This window comes from Purpureocillium takamizusanense, chromosome 3, assembly GCF_022605165.1.
Source record: "Purpureocillium takamizusanense chromosome 3, complete sequence".
NCBI classification, from domain to species: Eukaryota; Fungi; Ascomycota; class Sordariomycetes; order Hypocreales; family Ophiocordycipitaceae; genus Purpureocillium; species Purpureocillium takamizusanense.
Genome location: NC_063070.1, coordinates 947794 through 970524, shown reverse-complemented (window position 1 = coordinate 970524; position 22731 = coordinate 947794). Strand labels below are relative to the sequence as shown.

Below are 22731 nucleotides of genomic sequence, written 5' to 3'. Positions count from 1 at the left end.
CCGCCGCATGCCACGAGTGGGTTCAAGGTGCTCCGTGGGAGCACTGCATGTACAGGGATCCCGGCCCAAAACCTCCAGTTGCAGAAGGATCCCACATATTGCGCAGCGGCTTGACGGCGTGTGTCATGGAGATCAGGCAAGGCCATGTATTCCACAAAGAGTTCCCAGCAGAGTGTTGCCCGGAAAACGATGTCGTCTTCATCTTCGTCACGTCGGAACATGAACATGTTGGGGTAGTCGCGGGGGGGAGAAGAGAGGGAAACTGGAAAGGCGAAAAGCTGCTTGTGTTTTATTGTACGTGCAGGTCGAGAGGCAAAAAGTGAAAGGAACACACCAGAAGAAAAGTCCCTGTTGGTGGTGTCAAGGGATTGAAAACGACGAATATATAGTGAGCGGGCAAAAGCAGTAGAGAGCCGTTCATGTTCTTCCTAAAGGGGCAACCATCAAAATGTAGCTGCGTGCACGTGGACTCATCTCTCGCCCCGTGGTCATTAGAATGTATCAGGTCACGCCGCTGGCTGGCAGGAGCGTGCACCTAAAACTCTTGTTGGTCTCGACTGTTCAACAGTGTTATTCGATTGATCAATGTCGCTCCTGCGTTCATGTTGACGCTAAGCCCAGCCGTCAACCGAGCTCCCATATCAAATTACGCTGACAATGTTTCAATATCACCTATATAGGCAGCCGTCGTTACGCCCGTCGGGTACACAAAGGGAAAAAGATTAATAAAAAAAATCAAGTCCGCCCGTTTCGCGCCGCTGCGAGCTCCGACGTTAGCTCCTCGCGCAACGCGCCGCTCTGCAGGATGTCCAGCCCAGTCGCCGCCATGACCTTTGCGAACTCGAGAGCAATCGCAAACGAGGCTCTCGTCCCCGCCGTCGCGGCAAACTTGCGGTGGTGCGGGCCGATGGAAGGGTCCTCTACGTCGAGGAGGAAGATTGGATGGATGCTTGGAATCTCGTAACTGACGTTTCCTGGGTGTGTCAAGAAGTTGTCAGTCTTGTGTGTGTCTATACAGTCTTATCAATGCATTGATGTTGGAATGGAGGCTTATTGACTTGCCCTGGTCGGTCGAGGCTCCGCTTCCGGTGGGCGCCTTTGCCATGTACGTGCGGCCCTGCATGGCGGCGTTCTTCGCAAAGGCGCTCTCGATGAGGCCGCTGCATTGGAGATCTTTGTAATGATGGTCCCTGTGGTCATGTTAACATCAGCTCTTTCTTCTCATGTGTCCGAGGCAAGGCCGCTTCCGCAAAGTAAGGCGACGACGTACCATCTCAAGTCCACGGTACAGCCCGTAGCATCTGCGGCCCCTTGGCTGCACGACGCGATCCGCGGACGCGTTGCCTCCAAGTCGGCGTTTGTCGAGGCGCGGATCAGAATCCTCATCTCCGTCCTGTGAGGGATGACATTGGCGCGATCGCCGCCGTGGGTTATCACCGCATGCACCCTCTGCTCCGGGGACATTTGCTGCCTCAGCATCGAGATGTTGTTGTAAGCGCCAACGGCTGCGTCGAGGGCGTTCTTGCCCAGCCAAGGCGCGTTGCCGGCGTGGGCGTTGACGCCGTTGAACGTGACCGTGACCCCGACGACCGCCATGAACGGCACGTGTACGACCCCGTCGACGGGAGCGAGGAGGGGCCCGGGGTGTCCCATGAGACAGGCGTCGACGCCTCGGTACGCTCCGGCGCTCAGCAGGGCGACCTTGCCGCCGCCCTCCTCCTCCCCCGGGGTGCCGAGGAGCCGCACCCGGCCGCTGATGTTGTTCGCCTTGAGGGCATCTGCGGTAGCCAGGAACGCCGCGATGGACGACGTGGCGATGAGGTTGTGTCCGCAGGCGCGGCCGATGCCCGGCAGGGCATCGTACTCGGCGTTGTACACCACGACACCGCCATCGGAGCCGGCTTCGACCTCGAATGCCGTCCATGTCTTGAGGCCGTGGGCGTGGCGGGTGACGCTGTAGCCGAGGGATTCAAGCAGTCCGCAGACTGTGTCGTGTGCGTGCGTTTCCTTAAACGCCAGCTCTGGGTGGCTGTGAATCTGCTCTCTCACGTTAGCCTTTATGTTGAGTTGTGTCGTGTTGATTTGGGATGAGAACACTGTAAGTACCAACGGACCTCTTGGTTTACCCTCCATAGCTCCTCCGTGTGCTTGGCCACGATTTCGGCCTGCTGCGTGGCAATTGTTTCCTGTGTCGAGGTCATTATGTTGTCAACTTCACGGGCAATGGCCGAGCTGTTTCGTTGTCTTGTTCTCAACTCTCAGTTGACCCATGTGCTCTCTTGCTCAAACTGCGAACCAGATGGCTTGTATTTGAACAGTCCATCAGGGGACTTACACGGGATGAGTTGCCCCAGCGGCTCCAGAATTCCGATACAATAACCCCTACCCAAAGGTTGGCAGAGGTGGAGACGCTATGCTGTTGTCCACATGCAAGTTTCTAGCGTTGGCGCTGCAGCCAATTGTGAGGCCAACGTCGCTACGATCAAGCCAATGGAAGCATAAGAAGCGGCCTTGGTCCGGAGACCCTTTTTATTATCCGTCCTGTCCATCCATTCCCCTCCCCTCTCTTTGTTGTCCTGCAACTGGGAGCTCGAGGGGGTTGACAACACGACGAAGGGACTGGACCTGTGGGGAAGCACACACTCGACGGCAAGAACAAAAACCATGTGTCATACGATACCAGCAGGCTCGCCGTCGTCTGATAACCGGCCGGATGAAAGCTCCATGTCGACTCCATTGACAGTTTCGCCGCTTTCGGAGCCCCTGTCCGATGCTTGCTCCGAGGCCAAGAGGACGCGGACGCGGTCCAAGACAGGTTCGTATCGCCACACTGTACATGTATTTTCCATTTCTGCCCGCCGTCTCATGATGATACACAAGGTTGCTCGACCTGTCGGACGCGCAAAGTCAAATGCGACGAGGCGCGGCCCGTCTGCAACCGGTGTCATGGCGCACGGTTGCCATGTGAGTGGTTCGCCGTGGCTCGACGTCATCAGCCACGCAGACAAGCACCCAAAAGAAGCCCGAGCGATGGCGATGCCCCCGCGGTGTCTCATCGCCTCTTACTGCCGAGGGATCGCGGGGCCCCGGCAGCTCCGGCCCCCCAGCTCGCTAGTACTACTAGCAGCAGCAGCATCCCTGATCTGAGGCTGCTCTGCTCCACGGGGGGGGGGGCTCCTCTCGTCCAAGGACCTCGAGTATCTTGCCTTCTTCCCCCACACGCTGCTGATCCGGGTGCTGGGCAAGTCGTGGAGATGGTCCTCGCTGCACTATCGTCGTGGCCGCGTGGCATCGAGCTCCCCCGCCGCCATGGGCATGATCCTGGCCATCTCGGCGAGCGAGCTCGAGACGATGCGCCGCGCACAGCAGCTGAAGCCGAGGCCCCCGGCGCGTGATGGTGGTGCCCTGCCTCGGCACGACGGCGTTGCGTACTACCGCCGGGCGCTCGAGGACTTTGGGGCCATGCTGCGCGGGCTCGACTATCGGTCGGCCCAGTGCCTCAACGAGGCGCTGGCCACATTCTTCCTCATGGTCGTGTACGAGCAGCAGTTTGGCCGGCACACGTCCGGGATGGAGGCGCACCTGCGAGGGCTGTATGCGTTCCTGGCGACGCTGTTTGCGACAAAGGGGGACTCGTCGTGGGCGGCACGGGTTCCGCTGCTCGGCCAGCAGCTGCTTCTCTTTACCATGTTGGTGGAACCCCCTTTTGATATCACGGCACTGCATCCAGGCGGCGTTGGTTCTCTTTCTGACCACGATGGAGCCAGGTACATCAACTTGAACCTCAGCGTGCCCGACTCCCTGCCCAGGCTGTGGCGCGAGGCCGGGCACAAGACGTCGTGCGTCGCGGTCATGGACCAGCTGTTCCACAACACCAGGGACGCGCTGCGCAACATGTGGACGCCGGGGTATCCCACCGAGGAGCTAGTCGACGACATTTCCGTGTCCCGACCGCTGCAGTTCTATCACGAGTGCTGCGTACTAAAGACAAAGCTGCTTCTTGCTCAGCACGACCAGTCTGCTGGCGCGGGGGACGAGGCTGCTTGGCAGCGTGAGCTAGATCAGATCGGCAGAGTAGGTCCCCTCCCCCCCCTCCCACTCCCTCTCCCTCTGAACCAATTTAGCGCCCTGAAGCCTATCCATGTGGCTGACCACGCGGTCCCGTTTGTCAGCGCTTCCAAGACCTCCTAGCGGTGGGCCGGCGGCCGGACGTCGACATGCGCGAGCACGAGCTCCAGGCGATACAGTTTGCCGTGGCCGAATACCGCAGCTTGGCCGTGTACACCCACCGCCTGTTCTGCTCGTCGAGGAGGAGCCACTCGTGCCGGGACACATGCTGCCGGCGCGAGCTCCTCGCCGAGACGCTGACGACGCTGCGCCGGGTCATACGCGACGACAGGGAGATGGCCGTGCGGGTGCAGTGGCCTCTGCTCGTGTTGCGGCGGTACATGGAGTCGGAGGCGCATCAGCTGCTGAGAGGAGAGAACATCGACCAGGTGCTGGGCTCGCGAGGCCTGTTCCACCACCTGGGTCCCCTTTGGGATTCACGCGTTGCATGAATTGGACGGACGTGCATGAAGAGTCAAGACTCAAAACTCTCAGTTTCAACCTCGGTCTCAACTCTCAACCTGGCCCCGCCGCTTCGTGAGTGGCAACATGGCGTGGTAACCCCTCATCACCTCTTGCTGAAGATTCCCTGGCGATGCTCATGAGGCAGGCCGAGGCTTGGCAGCGAGGTTAACGCGGGGGAACGAAGCCATGTGAACTCTGGGCACTAGCGATGCTCCATCTGGCATTTTGCGGGGGGTTGCGTTGTTAGCTTCACTTTTAACTCTGTAACCATCCGGGCCGGCCGGGGATGGCTGGATGCATGTGGGATGGCTTGCCGAGACAGCCAATCATGCACGTCGATTTGCCGGCAGAGCCAATCATGGGTTTCTCGCAGAAGGAGGCGAGTCCGGAGTTCGGGGTCGACCCGTCGATGGACAAGGGTTGATCGTGGGGGGGGGCCTTGGACCGTGCGATATGTTGTAGAGTCTCAATCTAAGTGTGGTGTTGTGGGTTGCTGCAACTCCAACGGTGGTTCCAAACCTAGTATACGCACGTTCCCCTCGATCGGCGGTGTCTCTGCATTGACTGACGTGGGAAAATGATATATAAGACGGCCCCATGTCTTGACGTGACCAAAGTCGTACGTAGTTGATGTACAGTGACCTAGTCAATGAACGCCTCAGCCAACGTTCACGATGCATATAGAGAAGCCCCCAAGCACCACCGCGGAGCACCACCAGCACGCCGATGAATCCACCTTGCACGGCGCCGATGACAAGCCAGATGGGGCGGGGGGTTCGTCGCGCGACGGCGATGTCGCGCTTCAGCTCGTGGACACGCTCATCGCCGGCGGCTTCACCGAGGCGGAGCAGCGGCAGACGCTCCGGCGCATCGACTGCGTCCTCATGCCCATCATGTTCGTGACCAACGCGCTGCAGTTCATGGACAAGGCCTGCCTGACGGGGGCCGCGATGTTTGGCGTCCTCACGGACCTGCACCTGATTACACTGTGCGCATCCCCTGAGTCAAACATGCTGTGACGTCTCCTTGGGGGGGGGAAGGGTTGCTTATACTGATTTCCGGCCTAGCGGTTATAAGGGAGGCAAGGTCGTCGTCGACTCGTCCAGGTATTCCTACGTGTCCCTCATCTTCTACTGGGGATACCTTCTCGGGCGTAAGTGACGTCCAAAACATGAACATGAAACACACTCACTCCGCCACCGTGATGGTCTAACGAGGCATTCATCGCAGTCCTCCCCGGCGTCTATCTGAGTCAAAAGTTCCCCCTCGGAAAATACGCCTCCATCATTGTCAGTATCCGCCCACCACTGGCTTCTGTAGCCGGCCCGGCAACGTTGGGAAGCTGACCCTCCGCACACAGGCAGTCCTATGGGGCGGCGTCACCGTCTGCACCGTCGCCGTGCACTCCTACCAAGGCCTGCTCGTGCAGCGCTTCTTCCTCGGGGTCACCGAGGCGGGCATGGCACCCGCCTTTTCTCTCATCACCGTCATGTGGTACAAGCGCCGCGAGCAGCCCCTGAGATACGCGATATGGTATTCGGCCACGGGCATGGGCGTGCTCATCGGCACGCTCCTCCTGTACGCCATCGGGCAGATCAAGGGCCCCCTGGCCGCCTGGAGATACCAATTCATGATCATCGGATGCATCACCGCCGTCTGGGGCATCCTGCTCTGGTTCGTCCTCCCCGACAGTCCGCTCACCGCGCGCTTCCTCTCCCAGAGGCTCAAGATCGTGGCCGTCGAGAGGCTGCGCTACGAGCAGATTGGCATCGAGAACAAGACCATCAAGCGCGAGCAGGTCCGCGAGGCGTTTACCGACCCCAAGACGTACCTCTACATGGTCATGGTCTTTGCCGTCAGCCTGACCAACGGGGCCACGTCTGGGTTCGGCTCCATCATTGTCCAGTCGTTTGGCGTAAGAGCTCTCCCCTTCTGTGCTGTCGTCGTCGTCGTCGTCGTCGTCATCTTCCGAGCTGCTCACTAACTCTTGGACGTATAGTATCCCCCTCTCAAGACCGTGCTCCTCCTCGGCGGAGCCGGCGCCACGCTCTTCGTGTCCCTCATCGTGTGCGGCACAGGCGCCGTGTACATCCACCACAGCCGGTCCGTCTTCGGCATGGTCAGCTGCCTCCCCGTCATCGCCGGCGCCGTCATGGTGTGGAAGTCGGACTGGAGCACCAAGACCACGCCCCTCTGGGGCTTCTACCTGAGCTCCATCTTTGCGACGACCCTGGTCATGGTCCTCACGCTCATGGCGGCCAACACGGCCGGCCACACCAAAAAGGCCGTCACCTCCGGCCTCGTCTGGGCGGCCTTTTGCGCCTCCAACGGCATAGCTCCGTTGACCGTGCGCACCCAGGAGCAGGACGACCATTACCCGACGGCTTGGGCCATTATCCTCTCCATGATGTCGCTGACGTTTGTGCTCATGGCTTTCCTCCGCTTCTACCTGCTTCGTCTGAACAAGAAGAAGGACCAGGTGAAGCTCGTGAACCACGAAGAGGCCGCGCGGACTGCGTTTATGGACATGACGGACCGCGAGAACGAAAACTTTCGGTACGAGGCTTGATGAATGCGTGGAGATGTCAAACTTCAACAGTCAATGGGAACACGAAACCCACAGGCGGGGAGCGGCCGTTTTAGCGTGTATATAAGCAATTGACACTGCAAAATGTGCAACATGCGGTGTCGGTGCTCGTATCGAAACTTGTGAACCGTATATGTAGTCGCAGTATGAAGAATCATGCCAACTCTGCTAAACAGCGACACCCAGGCTTGCTGATGTGCTCCCCTTTTCATGTCCATCAAACACTCTTCTTACATCTAGCAGCCCCCGAGTCATGCACCGCCACGACTGTCGCCCAAAAAAGAAGCCGCCACCTCCACGGAACAGGGATTGCGGCTCTAGCACATTGGGCCATCTCTTGCAGATTGTGTTTGCGTGCGTGGCGCCAAGACGATCGCCGCATCACCGCTTCATCAACGTGAGGCCGCCAAGCTACGCGCTGCGTACACCAGACGGAACTGCGCGGCAGCTCCTTGACTCGGACATGTCCATCACACACTGTCGTTTTGTTCCAAGGATCTTGGCGTCGGAGCACGGGGTTTGCGTTTTGTTCATCTACTACACAAGTTTGCCGTACGTCTGGTCGTATTGTCGCGTTCATCTTCTATAAATGAAAGACGCACCCTTGCGTATTTCTCCAGCCCTCGGCGACCCCTAAAACGCGCGTCATACGACTTGACGAGACATTCTCGCGTTTTGCAAAACCGCTTCCACAGAAAGCCATGAAGCCATCCGCCGCCGCCGTCCTCGCCGCCATCTTGGCCCCCATGGTGGCTGCCCAGTCACGCAGCGACATACCCAAGTGCGCCCTACCGTGCATTGACGCGTCCATCAAGAAGAACACCAAGTGCGCCACGGATGACTTTGCTTGCATCTGCCGGAGTGTCGACGCCATCCGGCGCGACTCTGACAATGTAGGATGCGTCCTCAGGGAATGCGGCCAGAGTGTCGCGCTGAGTACGTGCCCGAGGCTCCGTTGACTCCCCAATGTGCAAGCGCTTCGCAACATTGAAGCAGTGACTAACACGTACTGCAGACGAGGTCATTCCCGCTACGCAGAGGCTTTGCTCGCAAAGCGGAAGCGGCGGCGGAACGAGCAGCCCTTCTGGTACGCGGGGGACCGCTTCGCCTTCCGCGACTGCCACGGCGGGAGCTGCCAGCCTTGGATTTCATGTTGTCAGCGGGCCCATCGTGGTGGCTCTCGGGGCACTCGTACTCTGAGCTATTAGGTCGCAGAGGGATGGCGCCACTTGTACATGTAGGCAAGCAGAATAGCAGCACATACAATCGATTTGGGTCCCATCGTACTGCTGCGAGTCTTCATGTTGGGCCTCGCAAGTGCCTATCTGGGCATCTATGGCCGAAAGAACGAAATCGAGCAGGCCTCTCAGGTCATGTTTTCTTATTCAATTCCACAAGACTGTATCAGATATTCAGAAAAGAGAAAAAAAGAAGGAAAACAATGCTTGACCGCGACGTCAATCAACGCAATGATGCAAGCGACGAAGAGAAAAAACGATCGCCGTGGTCAGCGACAAAAGAGAAGGTTCCGAAGAACCGAACACTGGACGAACGGGGAATCGAACCCCGGACCTCTCCCAGATGTGGCGCTTCATTAGGAATGAAGATGCTAAGGGAGAATTATACCACTAAACCATCCGCCCTGTGATTGTTGAAACGTGTTGCGTTATTTTTCTTTATTCGCTGTGTCAAGCAAGTCTGGCTCCACAACCTCGCCTCCACCAACCACGTCCCACTTGACGCTCTCAAATCTTCCACTCACTCGCCCAAAACGGGGATGGGAACGTTTGGATTCAAAGGAGAAGAGAAACGAAGGCTTCTTAGGATAAGCTGTCACCAGCCTCGTTGGCGTTAGAGTCATGCTCCCCAGGACCTTCAGGCTCCTCCATATCGTCACCATTCTCGTCCCCATCGGCGCCATCGGCACCATCGGCACTGGTCATGCTGTTCGCGCCTCTTTCCACAGCTGTTGAGATTGAAGCCTCAGAAGGTGCGATTGTCTCATCAACGTTTTTCCCGGCTAGGATCTGGTACTCTCTGTCCTCTCTCTCCAATTACGCAATGGCATTGTCTTCCAATACTTGCAGCTCCTTGCGCTGTGCGGCTAAACCCTTGAGCGTGTCCTCGAACCTCGAGCGAAAAAACTGTCTGTTTCTTTGCAGCCCCTCAGTAGCGGCTTGTATCTCGCGCCGAAGCTTGTTTATCGATGTCATGTTCCCGAATCAGGTCTGCGACGTCTTCCTGTTTGTTGTGCTTCTTGCATGTGACGAGTTTGCGTATGGCCCTGTTCTGGCGACTCTCGGCATTCTGTCCCATGCAAAAATAATTTTCAGGGCCAGATACACTACTCTTTCGTCCGGAGGCTGGTCTCTGCTCACCATGACGGCTTTTCATGAACGACACTCCGAGAGGTGGGCCTCGCATATCTCCCTGGCACCTTCCGTTCCATGTGCGTAGTTGCCGCCGTTGGCCAACGCGCATATTTGAAGAAAAAAGCAAACGTGGAAGGAACGTATATGCGGCCAGCACTACTCTTTGAATTCACAAGGAAGGCACACTCGCATAACAATGTCGGTGAGCCATATCGGGCAATATAGCATGTGTCAAAAGCCGTCGGGCGGCGGCAGCAGTGGCATGACTTTACAGTATACGTACTTGTAATAATACAGACAGTAAAACTCGAGAGCGGCACGGGACGAGGCACCTGGAACACACCTCGACATTGAAACCGGCAGAGCCCTGGCCCTTATTCCGTTTGTCCTCAACTTCCGTCCGATACCATGTCCAATCCCAAGCAAACACTCACGAGGGTTGGCCTGAGGCCCTCCGAAGGTGCACTGGAACTCGAGTCAAAACACCATCTGCCTCTATCAAATCTCGCATCTGTCATTCTGTCGAGGTTTGACGGTGGTCAATACCAACAGCGACGCACACCAACTGACATCGACAACTGGCTCAGCCGCACATCTTCCTTCTTCATCTTGGCTCCCCTAGCCCTTCATATTCGCATTTGATCGACGTTCTCTGAGGTTTAGCCGGACCAAGGCGCTTTGCTGAATCCTCTTTGACAGCACCTACCAACGAACTCAGGAAATTCGATACGCCATGTCGTGATGGCACCTGTATCGCGCATCACAAGGTCCATGCTGCAAAGCATCGTCCATCATGTTTTCCTTCCGCCAAAGCTGCCCTCCGGCGAAGACGACGGCTGCTGGGTGCCGGCTTTGATCGAACTGATACTGTCGGCCCTGAGCACGTTCCGGGATCATCGAACCGACACGGATGATTTTGATTGCATAAAGGCGGCAATTGGTAGCATACGCAACTTCCAGGAGACTCGGACGGAGACGGGTGAAATCTTGGAGCCGGCTTTAGAAAAGTGTTTACATGAAGCGGCTCAAGCCCTCAAAGGTAAGCACAGCATCATTCCCTTGCGTCGACACAGGTCTAATCAGTGTCCAGTCGCAGGTGTGACTATTCCCGTACACGTTGTCGCCCAAAACGCGGGTGTGATTATTCGATCAACTTCGTCTGGTATTCGTTTCGAGGTTTTTGAACTATCACCTCCAAACGAGGCTGTCTACAGCACGTCCGGCCGGCTGCGGAGATACTTTCCAGAAGATGTGGTCACCGTTCCTCAAGATGTGTTCAATCGCGGAGACTTTCAGAAAACCATGGCCACCACGTTGACGACAATGAGCCGTGAGATCGTCAGCGAGATGCAGCCCCGGATAACCAAAGCAAACGCCAGGCAGGTGGAGGAGCGAGACACGGCCGAGCCCTTCATCGTCAAGAGCCTGCTGGTAGCCATCCTAATCAGTCTTGGCGGCTCACAAGACGAGGCCTCCTCGGGCTTTTGGAAAAATACCCGGGAAGAAGTCATGTGGAGCGATGGCAATAAGCTGCCATGGCGCCGCTCTCCGGTCTGGCTGCTTCTCAGGGTTGTTCTGCAGCAGGCTCTCTCTCCGGCCCAAGACCCCGGATGCCATGGCCTATACAAACGATTCATGATCTTCTTCATGTCACGAGTCCTGGAGCGATGTCTCGATTCGGCGATGCAGTCCGACGAGCTCGCTGTCATCAACGCCAAGATCGGCCGACGCCTGCTGAAGCTCGACACCCAGAAAGAGCCCTGGCTGGTCGCCGTGGCCGTGGCGGTTGGACGCGCGAACGAGACTCTCCATCAGCGCTGGCGAGACACGATTTTACGGAATAAAAAAGTCCTCGACATTCCCAAATTTGACCTGCCAAGGACGATTTCGGATCTCACCTCCCAGATTCCCCCGCTGGATGACTATCTAGAGAGCATCGCGACCAGAGCATCCAGAGCTGCAACAACATTTGTTCCTCCGTCTCCAGACATGTGGTCACTAAGGGGGGACACGCTCCCCCGTCTCTCTCGCTTCAGTGAGGTACAATCGGGACCGTACGCCCTGTACAACATAGCTTCTTTCGAAGATTGGGTCGAAGCACACCTCGACTCTTGGCTTGCCAAGCATGGAGGCCACAGCAGCACCAGCGCTGATCTCCGTGACACAATCGAGGCATACCATGCCGTGGCTTTGGACGCATACAAGGGACGCCCAGAGGCCCTTTCACGAATGTTTTTGACCATCGTGGAGCTCTGGGTTGCATGCGACAAGGCTGCTATCAAGCTCTGCCCTTTAATCAAGGACTACGAACCCGAGATCCCCTTTCAGCCATTCGGATCGCTCTTACTGAAGCTGGCTCGCGACATGAAGAGGCTGTTAGCAGCGGAAAGGTATCTATACGAGCGAAAGCGACGTGCGACATTCCGTCGCTCCATTCTGTTCGACCATGGTGGATGTGATGACTTTGGTGTCCGGTTCTTCTCTTCGTCACCAAGTCACCAAGACCTACTGCGACGGATTGAGGAAGCCGCCCAGAACGCGAGAGAAGCCAAGTGTGAAGAGTTGCAGCGCCTCCAGGCCAAATATAAGCAGATGATGGACGACGTCAGGCGCTCAGCCTGCACATATCGGGCCACCACCGACACGCTTGGTGATGAGCGACTTGTTCACGACCGGTTTTGCTCCAGGTGTGTTCTCGAACGGGAGGCCAGGGCATTGAAGATACGGGCACACGAGTGGCCTTTGCCTCGTGAGAAATCGTTGGCCCAAGCCGTGGTATTTGAGCTTAGGGTCCCACGGTCGTTGGGCGCGTGGAGGGACTGCACACTCTTCGTGTTGCAGACGGTTTTGCAGTTTGAATCTTGCGACCAGACGCCGGAATATACCTGCCGGCTGCAAAATTACAGCGAGTTGAGGCAACATTTCCAGCCACATTCATCAAGCGTCATGGTGAAACTGTTTTCCGAGGCAAAACCTCACGCAAACACTCACCGCAAGCAACAATTTGTCCGCACCGCCGACGAGAGTAACGTCTGCCTAGACACGGGCCCAAGGTGGATGTTGCTGAACGGTTCGACTGGAAGATCTTTATCACGGCCCAAGCCGTCGCGGTACATCTCCGACGTCTGCACGATACAGCTGCGTGGCCCGTCTCGGTCCCTGCAATGCTTCCTGTCGAGACCGTGGGACAACCCCGATGGAGCCTTGCCCAATCGTGTCATCTCTGCCCAGAACACATGCCCTTTGCACCTGACGATCGACGAGTTCAAAGCTCTAGCCACACTGCCCCAGGGGAGACTCATTGTGTGGCTCAACATCTTGACGCAGTTGGCCATGCCCTCTATCGATCTTAACAAAGTTGAGACCCTGGCGTACGTGTGGCAAGTCATTGAGCAGTGCGGGCCGGTGTCCGCCACCTGGAGAAGAGCGACACATGGACGGCTTGGAGACGCGCAATTTGTTCGCCAATGCCTTGCCAACTTGAACAACTCCCTGAAAAGAATCAAGGAAAGCTGGGAATCGCGCCTCGGTCTCGCCACGCTGACTCTACTGGCCGCTCGGCTGTTGTCACTCGGCTGCAGCAGCCTGTCTGGCGGGTTCCTGGACTTCCTCGCCCGAAGCCGCGAAGTGGGCTGCGGATGGCAACGTACGCTGCGACAAAAAGCTATCACCTCTCAGGACTCTAAGACGCGCCTCGATCTATTTCAGCGGACTCACGAAGCTGCCCTCGTCTGCATGCTATCGTTTGATGTTGAGGAGGAGTACCTGGTATCACTCTTGCGCAACCCGGATACAGCGCGATACTATTGGGAAAGCCTCATCACTTTACGCGAGACCAAGTTTACCGTCGATGACAACAACCTGGCCCAGTTTCATCTCGGCTTCCGGTGTCAATATCTGGTCTGGCGATGTCACCGGCTCACACAAATCGCCGTCCCTATGGAGAGCAGCGCCACAGGGTTTGATCGAGCCATCAGAGCGTCTTGGAACAATTTCCAACGTGCGAGAGAATGTCCATGGCGAACCGTCAATACTGTCTGGATTGACACCCAAGCTGCGGACATTGACGGAAGTGACGCAAAGGTTTGTGTTCATCTCAATTTGGTGACAGGCGAGTTACTGGTCAATGGGTCGCCCAGAGGTCGACTTCCCGCCGAGTATGAACGCCACGCAATGTACACGGAGCTCTTTGGTCACGCCGCGTTCGAGGCGATGCCGAGCGTAAACCCAAAAATGTCGTTCACAGCCAGCAAGTTGTTTCACGGGTTTGAGCTCCATTTCAGAATGGCTGAAACGGGAAGTGACCTCATCGTTCATGCTGTCAAGGATGGACAAGCGTGGGAGCTGGTACCACGACGAATCTTTCGCGGGAGTCTTCCTTCGCAGCTCGTGGACGGGTTTTTCCACTGGTATGACGTCGCCAATTCAAGCATTTCACTATGGCCTCATGGTCACCTTTGGGACGAGCATGAATCGAGCTGGACAATGTTGCGCACCGACTCTAAATGGAGGGTTCGTGACAACGCCAATGTCCGGCTGGTTTTCCCCGACAGCGGCACGGGCAGAGTGCTGGCAAATATTCTGGAACCGATCGAGAAGAGTTGGGGCCTGACCATTCTGTTCAATGAGCAGTCCGAGGTCCTGAATGTTCATGTTCCACGATTGAACCTAGATTTCTCTGTGGCTCCCCAGTCCGATAGCATTCAGTCGCGCCAATATCACGGAATGCGCATCGACCGGAACCAAGGCATCGACGCGCTTATTGGGCTTGAGAGCAAACTCGTACTCTGTCGCACCGATGGGCCCCTGCACTCACGCTTAGTTCTGATCCCGGACGGCAGACCGAGCATGTCCTTGGCCACACTCGACGACAAGATACAGTCACACCCAGTGGTCACCATCGGCTGCGACACCACGTCTGTCCAGTCGTACTACTTGGACCAACATCTTGGAGCGCTCCGGGGAAACGGCAGCCTCAAATCGCTGCTTTTCATTGCGGAACTTCACGCCCTGACATCTGGCTTCCTTCCGGACCCCTTCACCGGCACCATGGGAACTTCTCAGGCTTTGAGCATCCTGAGCTCCGCCGGGGTGGCGTCTTTGGACATCGGAAAAGCGGAAGCTGCGCTCCTAGAGCGAATCGCTCGCCTCTCCCCGTCGCGCTCTTTCTATCCCGAGCATGCGCGCCTGATGCACGTTGCAGCCTGGAACAATGTGATGTCTCCTATCGCCCAGGCGGAAGAATTCGCAATAACGTGCCAGAAGCTTTATGATGATGCCAAAGTAATGCAATGTTTTCAGCAAACCCCAGTTCCTAAAGCGGATCTTAGGAGGGGAGACGACGACCTCGTGCTGAGAAGCTGCTCCCGCTCTTTATTCGTCCGGGGACAGAAAAGGGACGGGATGCATACTCTTCCGGATCGCAATTACGAAAGGAAACCGCAAGAGCCACAAAAGATGCACCAGAGAATGCGGCGTGCCATTCGCTTTGGATCCGCAATGCGTCGAGGTCGCGGCGTCCTGCTTCCAAATGGGTCACCTTACACAGAAACAGCCTTCTACAAGTTTCTTACGCTCCGCTCTGAGCCTACGCTCGGAGCTCAACCACTGCCAACAGCCGAGATTCAATATCGCGCGGGTTTGCTCGAACCACGCTCATCCTTTATTCCGCCATTGTGGTGCAGCCTCCACCACATGCTGGCGAAAACTCAGCATGGGTGCGGATCAACCCAGCTGACGTGTTGGCTTACCACGCTTGCCTTTGCCAGAGATGCGGATTCGTCGTGCCTTCAAGCTCTACTGGCATTCGCTGCGCTCCCTGCAATGCGTCATGTTAATATTCCATCGGAACGGTCCTACTCTCTCGCGAAAGGCTACAAATACCAAGCTGCCCTAATCAACGAATCCATCAGGCAGGCAGAGCGAGGTTTCATGTCCAGTGCAGAAGCAACCGCTGCCCCCGAACCTTCCGAAAGCAAGCAAGCCGCTGTACGTCGGCATCGCAAAAAATACGAAGCAAGAGTAAAGAGGGAAGCGAACGAAGCAGAGGCGTCCATTCAGCATCAGTGGCCCTGCGAGACGCCAGAAACGACGGCTATCAACACGACCTCCTTCCGAGTGGCGGACGCCAACACCGCCATAATTCGGCATACCCAAGCATGGTTCCACAACTTGAGCTTCTTTCAATATCTTGGCTGTGTGTGCAGGATACTCAACGAAGCCGACGTCATTGAAGTGGATGTTTCGCTTCAGAGCCCGAGTCGGGCATCTCTCGCGCCTCCTGCGGCTTGCTTTCACATCGACCTACCAAGCATTATGGAGAGTGTGGCTCCATGTCCCATCCCATTGTCCGAGGATGTTTTGTTCGACCGCGAACCCCCAACCTCCGTGGCGCGGGAGGCCTCACAGAACGGTGGACTTGAGCGACTCAGCAAATGTCTAAGGGCCAAGGCAACTTATCGACACGAAATGCAGTATCTTGACCGGCTCGATGAGAGCGTCTCATGCCTGCAGACCCGCAACATGAGCATGGAGCAGAAAGTCATTTACGACAACCTGGACAGTTCAAAACTCGAGGACCTTGTTGAGCTGCATCGCAAGCGATGTGCAGATCTCCTGCGCCAGCTTCGTGCCACCTTACTCCTGGGCAACCAAAGCCCGTCTCCCAAAACACAAGCGCATACGTCCTGGGAGGTGGCTGCTCAGACTCAAGTCTGGCCTGATTTATCGAGGAGAGGCCTGTTAGCGTTATTGGGCCGGCTGCACTGGCGAGCGATACCCGCCGAGTGGAAGACGGCGATCGTTTCACTTGGTGCAAACATCTGCGACCTGCAAGCAGTCGAGCGTCTTTATACGGCAAAGAACAACAGACTGGACTTTGACAAGGAGCTCACCGGGCTCCAACCGCGAGGCTGGGACCCCGAAGAGTATCCTGACTCGTTGCTTCTCGAGATCGAAGGGAACATCAGAATTCGGAGAACCCAAGCGGGAATCGCAGCAGCTATGCGAGAACCACCACGAGGCCGTAGTGCCGTCATGCAACTCAACATGGGGGAGGGAAAATCCTCCGTCATTGTGCCTATCATCGCCGCAGCCCTTGCCAATGGCTCACAGCTCGTTAGGGTCGTCGTTGCAAAACCGCAGTCACGCCAGATGCTGGATGTCTTGGTGTCCAAACTCGGGGGCCTCATGAACAGGCGCATATATCGGATGCCATTCTCCCGGTCCGTCAAGCTTGACGTGCTGCAGGTACATGCTCTCACCAAGATGTATCAGCGTTGCGTATCCGACGGTGGTGTCATGGTCGTGCAGCCCGAGCATGTGCTGTCATTTCAACTCCTCGCCGTGGAGACGGCAATTCGGGGAGAAAAAGGTTTGGCCAGAACGTTGTGGCATCTGCTCAAATTGCTCAACCTTGGAGCACGAGACATTGTCGACGAGAGCGACGAGAACTTCTCAACAAAATTTGAGCTCGTCTACACCATCGGCGACCAACGCACGGTCGAACACGGCCCAGAGCGATGGGCGGTCATTCAGCTGGTTCTGGGCATCATCGTCAAGTACGCGCGTCGGGCCAAGGCTGAGTCTGCGCAAGGACTGGAGTTTGATGAGGAATCGCGAGCTTCCTTCCCGCTTACACGATTCCTCAGCAGCGCAGCTGGTGATGGCATCCTTCTCCGGAGCGTTGCCGAAATCTGCGAACTAGGCTTCCAGAACTTTCCAATTGCACGACAGAGCGAGGACATGAGATCCAGGATCCAAGACTACATCATGAATCCCAACCCCCCAGTCAAGACTACTACGGAAGTGGAAAGCGGTCCATTTTGGACGCGATTCAAGAACAACGTCCTTTTTCTCCGCGGGCTCTTCGCTGGAGGGATCCTGAGATTTGTATTCGGCCAAAAGCGATGGCGTGTCAACTACGGGCTTGATCCGGCACGGAAGCCCAGCACAAGACTGGCGGTTCCCTACCGTGCCAAAGACAGTCCGAGCCTTCGCTCCGAGTTCAGCCACCCGGATGTCGTCGTCTGCCTGACTTGCCTGTCGTACTATTACGGCGGCTTGGGCGACGAAGACCTGACCATGTCCCTGGATCTTCTCCTCCGATCAGACCAGGTGGACTTGGAGTACAAGGCATGGGTCGCGACTAGTGACGGCCTTCGTGAGTCGTTCCATCACCCCAGGAGCATCAATCTTCGCGACCGGGAGCAGTGCTTCAGGGATGTATTCCCTTCCTTCAGGCGCTCAAAAGGTGCCGTCGATTACTTTCTCTCCCATTTCGTTTTCCCGCTGGAGATGAAAGAATTCCCTCACAAACTGTCGGCCAGCGGCTGGGACCTCGCGACTCCTCGACAGCAGCCCCTGACCGGCTTCAGTGGGACCAACGATTCCCAGCATGTCCTCCCCACGCCGATCGTACAACTCGAACTACCCAGCCAAAAGCATACCAACGCTTTGGTTCTGGAGCACCTTTTACGTCCGGAAAATTCCGTGGCGTCTCTGTGCGAAGAAGGCCTACCGGGCATCTGCAGAGGGCAAGCACTGTTGCAGCTCATAGTGAAGATGAGCCCCGAGGTTCGGGTCGTCTTAGACGTTGGTGCTCTGGTGCTCGACATGACAAACGAGCAGTTTGCGCACGAATGGTTGAAGGCTACGGATGGCCGCGACGACATTGAAGCCGTCGTCTACTGCAATAACGATGACCATATTTGTGTCTTGGATCGCCGTGGGCAGGTGGAGCTGCTGGCCGTCTCGCCGTTTGGGGGACGCTTGGGTCGCTGCGTCGTCTTCCTCGACGAGGCGCACACAAGGGGAATCGACCTCCGCCTACCCTCTGACTACCGAGCTGCGGTCACTCTAGGTGCGGACCTGACAAAGGACCGTCTTATTCAAGGTTAGTCGCTGATGCCTGCGCGTCTTTGAACCTTGTTGACTGACTGGTAACAGCCTGCATGCGCATGCGCAAACTTGGCTTCGGCCAATCCGTCGTGTTCTGTGTACCGGAAGAGATCGAGACCAAGATGAGGGACATGGCCGCCGCCGCCGCCAAAGACGGACCGATCACCGTGGGAAACGTACTGGAATGGGCCATCCAAGGCACCTGGGCCGACACCAGCCGGTCAATACCCTTATGGGCGACTCAAGGCAAAACCTTTGCGCGAAACAAAAGTCTCTGGGAGACTATTGAGCGCGAGGATGGGGGGCTCCTGGTTCATGGTGACACGGCGAAGGATTTCCTGGAGGACGAGGCTCAGAGTCTTGAAGTACGGTATCGCCCAAATCACGCGGACCGTAGCCGCATATCAGAAGCCACCGAGGCCCCCACCGACCAAGCCATTCTCGACCAAGTCGTACAAAGATGCGAGCTTTACGGAGAAACGGAGATTTCCTCGAGCAGACTGCAGGAGGAGCAGGAGCGCGAGCTCGCGCCAGAGATTGAACAGGAGCGACAACTCGAACGGCCTCGTCCTGCTAACCCCGCAAAGCATGCTGTCCATAACGCCGTGCGCAAGTTCGTCCAGACCGGTATTATCGATGAAGGAACAAGAGACGAGGCCTTTGCATTGGCTTTTGATGTCTTCAGGCGAACAAGTGCATCGGCGCACCTAGATCTCGACCACTTCCCTCAAGCACTGCTGGTCACCAAAGACTTTGAGAGAACCGTCATTCCAACACCAGCTGCCGGATTCTGCATGGACAGCTACGTCCGGCCCGTGCAATGGGTTCTCAGCGACCGCAAGACGACCTTTGTCATTCTCAGCCCATTCGAGGCCAACGAGCTGATGACGGAGATTGGGGCGTCGAAAGCAGTGACGCTGCACCTTTTCGCCCCACGGACGAACCAGGTACTCAGACCACTCGACAACTTGGATTTGTACACGATACCGTCCGCCCCCGTGCCCTTTCACCCAATCCCGGTGCGTATCAGGATTGAACTCATGCTGTTTTCCGGACAACACTACTTCGACTCCTACGACCAGTATGTGAGTGTCTGCGACTTTTTGTGCTTGGCACACGAGGCAACGTCCGGGGGGCGGCGGGTCGGACCAGACGGGTTCATCGAGCCAGAGGATCACCCTCCAGGTCGCGACGCGTCTAGCATATTCAGGGAAAGTCCCGTTCGGTTCTTGAAGGTATTGATGACGCAGGTCCTGCGATCGGGTCGGGATATAGAGAAGACCCATTTGGGCAGGCTGTTGGAAGGAGTGCTTCTCACCAGCCAAGACCTTGATTCGTAGAGGTCAATGGTCAAGGGGCCGCGGGAAGCCAATGTTGAATACAAGTCAGTGTTTGGATTAATGAGCGCGTTTAGCTTTGCCCCTTCCCGCCTGGTGTTTGCTTGCCACCTTGCAATTTGTAATCTTGGGCTCCGTGATATTGCGATCGCGACCCGACGCCGTCCACAGAGGGAGGTGTCTGTGGCAAAGTTGGGCGTCAGGCTTCAGTGGTGGAGTTGTGAGTTGATTAAAGGATACGGTTTAATACAGCCCAGAACGGTCTAAATAACATGCCCCTTGACCTGCTTCGTGTCCCGAACGTCGGTGTTCCTCCAGATGGCCACTGCAGCAAAACCCACAACCCAGATAGCCGTGCCGGCAGTCAACATCATTGCCTGTGCATCAGAGTAGGCACGTTGAATCGCAATCCGGGCGGGTGTTCCAACAGGGTAGCTGAGCTGGACCTCGAGCATGCCGACAATGCTGAGAAGGTTCGCCTGCTCTTCTACCGGCAGGTATTCGACAAGCTTGGCCGGGAAGACGGACTGCCAGATTGCACCGGCAACCGTTGCACCTATTGCGCCGCCGATAGACGAGAACATGGACAGAATGGCCATGACGGCAGCAATGTGCTGATGAGTCACGGCGGACATGGCCGCAATTTGGGGGGTGATCATAATGACCCCTGACGCGAAAGAGAGGAAGATCTGGCACATGATGATGTAGCCGATGCTCATGTCTGAATGACGAAAGTAAATCATGAGGCCCATGAAGAGGACATAGATTGGTATAGCTCCAAGCGTGACGGTCTTGTAACGCCCGGTATATCGTATAGCGACGCCAGTAGCGATGGCAGATAGGCTGCCGCCGAGGCCGTAGATCTGCACAACGTAACTGGCCTCGGTGACGGTCAGGTCATTGACAACCTGGAGAAAGGAGCTAAAGAGGCTGAACCAGCAGAAGTAGCTGATGAAGAGAACGGTTCCGAGGATGCACGCGCCGACCATGTTGCGATCGACTAGCAGAGAGAAAGGGATAAACGTGACAGGCGCAAAAAATTGTTCCCACAGGGCGAACGCGATAATGAGGGCGATGCCAAGGACCAGGAGAGAGATGATGAGCGGGGACTTCCAACCCAGGGGCTGTAGCGTATAGAGGTTGAACGGTAAGAGGAACAGAGCAAGGCCGGCGGACAGCAGAAGGAGGCCGACGGCGTCAAACTCGCGGGCGTAGTAGAGGACTGTTTCTCCAATGCCCTTGGAGCTCTTTTCGGCCCTGACGATGCCCTGCTCCTTGGCCTTGCGGTAGTTCCACATGAGGAGGACAAACAGGGGGGAGCATAGGACGGGGACAATGATTGACAGGGTTCCAAAGCACCACTGCCAGCCAGGGCCTTTGAGGAAAGCTTCCGAGATGGGACCCCCCAGCCACGTAGTGATGATGTTCGGCGAGGCTGTCAACGCCGTCATCAGCCCACGGTTGCGCAGGCCAGTCGTATCCGCGACCAAGATGTTGACGCTGTAGAGAAGGGCGTTGTTGCCGACCTGCCAGAACACCTGTGCGGCGGCGTACATTTCCACTTTCGTCGTCGCCGCCATCATGACAAGCCCGATCGTCGTGATGAAGAGGCTGAGCGCGTAACCTTGCGGGCGTCCGGAGATGTCGAGGATCTTGGCGACGGTAAGATTACACACCCCGCCGAAGACGCTGCTGAGGATGGTAACCGTCGGCGTCAGAGAATGAGACTGAAAGGCCGATGTCACGAAGGGAATGAGTGCGTTGGAGGAGGCCTGCGTCATGAGCATGACAAAGTAGACGATCCAGATGAGGATGTAGGCGGCTATCAGAGAGGCAAGGGACCAGACGGTAGCGATGGCTTCGACTCTTTGGACGCCGGGTTGGACTTGGATGTCGTCCGGAGATCCGAGCTCGCTTGTCAGGTCGTGGACTGCTTTTTCCTGGTCCTTCTCGACGTCTCCGCCGGGCGGCCCTGGTGCCGCTGTGTGCTGGACCGGGTCCATGATGCGGTGAGGAGCTTGAACCTGGGCAAGAGAGAAGACACCAAGGCGAAACTCGGAGTTGGGAGCGAAAAGAACATGAAGGTATGGGATGGATGCATGTGAAGGGACAAAGGTGACTGGAAATCGGCCAGGTCATGGTACCGAGACATCTTTGGACTCTTGAAGCCTTTTGTGTCGTGTATCTGACTATCTGACTAGAGAGCAACGAGGGACTGAGCAAGTAATCAGGTAATCAACTTGCTCGACAACGCCTGCGCCCACCCCACCACACCCCTGCAGGACCGGCGTTCCCCAGAAAGATCCTAGCAAGCCAAATTAGTTGTTCTTGCGACATTTTACTGTCATCTCATGGGTGGGACCTGGGATCCGGTGAGATATCGACGAAACTGGATGTCAAGATCAAGTCGCTCACTCATAAACAGTAGCTGGCAGCAACTAGTAGTTATATGGTCTCATCACGTGCAGCGTTCACTCCATGAGATAGACCGAGATAGTTTCTTTGCCCGATTTAGAGGGCATCTTTCGCCCGGTCATAAGCGAGCTCCGCATTCGTGTCGTGCGACACTGGATTTGATGCTGGGATGGGCTTAGAGACTGGAAGCGGATTCTGGGCTATCTTTACATTGTCAAGTAATGGCAATCTCACGTTGAATCAATGGGTTCCGATCCCCGATCCACCCAATAATTACCCTTGAATGTCCGATATCAATGACAAGTGGCACCGTCTGATGCAGCGAAGAGCACAAGTGGAAACGGAATTGGCGGCACTAGTAGCAAAGCGGAAGCAGCCGCGAGAGGGGACGTCAAAACAGAGGACAGGGCCTAGAACAGCACGCGACTGAGAAGGAACAAGGAGCAAAGGAGGGAGAGCTCGGGCTAATGGGGACGCCGAGAGGGAGGCACTCACACGAAGGGCCTTCCGGAGGCGGAATGGGGGAAAGGGCAGCAGCGGCGAGGCGCAG

The 22731-nt window shown here is 56.6% G+C and overlaps 7 protein-coding genes and 1 non-coding gene across 8 annotated transcripts; 5 read left to right on the top strand and 3 right to left on the bottom strand.

Moving 5' to 3' along the window:
• Nucleotides 1–735: 735 nt before the first annotated feature.
• JDV02_003822 (uncharacterized protein) lies at nucleotides 736–2201 on the bottom strand (the record flags this gene model as incomplete). Its single annotated transcript, XM_047984987.1, has 4 exons — nucleotides 736–964; nucleotides 1059–1190; nucleotides 1271–2037; nucleotides 2115–2201. 4 exons carry the CDS (start codon nucleotides 2199–2201, stop codon nucleotides 736–738), a joined length of 1215 nt encoding a protein of 404 aa, XP_047840962.1.
• Nucleotides 2202–3309: 1108 nt separating this feature from the next.
• Nucleotides 3310–4963, top strand: JDV02_003821 (uncharacterized protein; the record flags this gene model as incomplete). The annotated part of the gene is made up of 3 exons (XM_047984986.1): nucleotides 3310–3689; nucleotides 3768–4074; nucleotides 4173–4963. 3 exons carry the CDS (start codon nucleotides 3310–3312, stop codon nucleotides 4557–4559), a joined length of 1074 nt encoding a protein of 357 aa, XP_047840961.1. The 3' UTR covers nucleotides 4560–4963.
• A 240-nt stretch (nucleotides 4964–5203) lies between these two features.
• JDV02_003820 (uncharacterized protein) lies at nucleotides 5204–7222 on the top strand. The gene is made up of 5 exons (XM_047984985.1): nucleotides 5204–5560; nucleotides 5640–5725; nucleotides 5803–5861; nucleotides 5933–6487; nucleotides 6572–7222. Exons 1-5 carry the CDS (start codon nucleotides 5247–5249, stop codon nucleotides 7139–7141), a joined length of 1584 nt encoding a protein of 527 aa, XP_047840960.1. The 5' UTR covers nucleotides 5204–5246; the 3' UTR covers nucleotides 7142–7222.
• A 543-nt stretch (nucleotides 7223–7765) lies between these two features.
• JDV02_003819 (uncharacterized protein) lies at nucleotides 7766–8418 on the top strand. Its single transcript, XM_047984984.1, has 2 exons — nucleotides 7766–8095; nucleotides 8175–8418. Exons 1-2 carry the CDS (start codon nucleotides 7861–7863, stop codon nucleotides 8357–8359), a joined length of 420 nt encoding a protein of 139 aa, XP_047840959.1. The 5' UTR covers nucleotides 7766–7860; the 3' UTR covers nucleotides 8360–8418.
• A 285-nt stretch (nucleotides 8419–8703) lies between these two features.
• Nucleotides 8704–8802, bottom strand: JDV02_003818. The gene has a single exon. It is a non-coding gene; the product is annotated as a tRNA-Ala (tRNA).
• Nucleotides 8803–10302: 1500 nt separating this feature from the next.
• JDV02_003817 (uncharacterized protein) lies at nucleotides 10303–14749 on the top strand (the record flags this gene model as incomplete). The annotated part of the gene is made up of 3 exons (XM_047984983.1): nucleotides 10303–10570; nucleotides 10622–14622; nucleotides 14735–14749. 3 exons carry the CDS (start codon nucleotides 10303–10305, stop codon nucleotides 14747–14749), a joined length of 4284 nt encoding a protein of 1427 aa, XP_047840958.1.
• A 1250-nt stretch (nucleotides 14750–15999) lies between these two features.
• JDV02_003816 (uncharacterized protein) lies at nucleotides 16000–19769 on the top strand (the record flags this gene model as incomplete). Its single annotated transcript, XM_047984982.1, has 2 exons — nucleotides 16000–18424; nucleotides 18478–19769. 2 exons carry the CDS (start codon nucleotides 16000–16002, stop codon nucleotides 19767–19769), a joined length of 3717 nt encoding a protein of 1238 aa, XP_047840957.1.
• JDV02_003815 (uncharacterized protein) lies at nucleotides 18999–21919 on the bottom strand. The gene has a single exon (XM_047984981.1). The coding sequence runs from the start codon at nucleotides 21767–21769 to the stop codon at nucleotides 20030–20032; it is 1740 nt and encodes a 579-aa protein (XP_047840956.1). The 5' UTR covers nucleotides 21770–21919; the 3' UTR covers nucleotides 18999–20029.
• Between the last annotated feature and the right edge of the window lie 812 nt (nucleotides 21920–22731).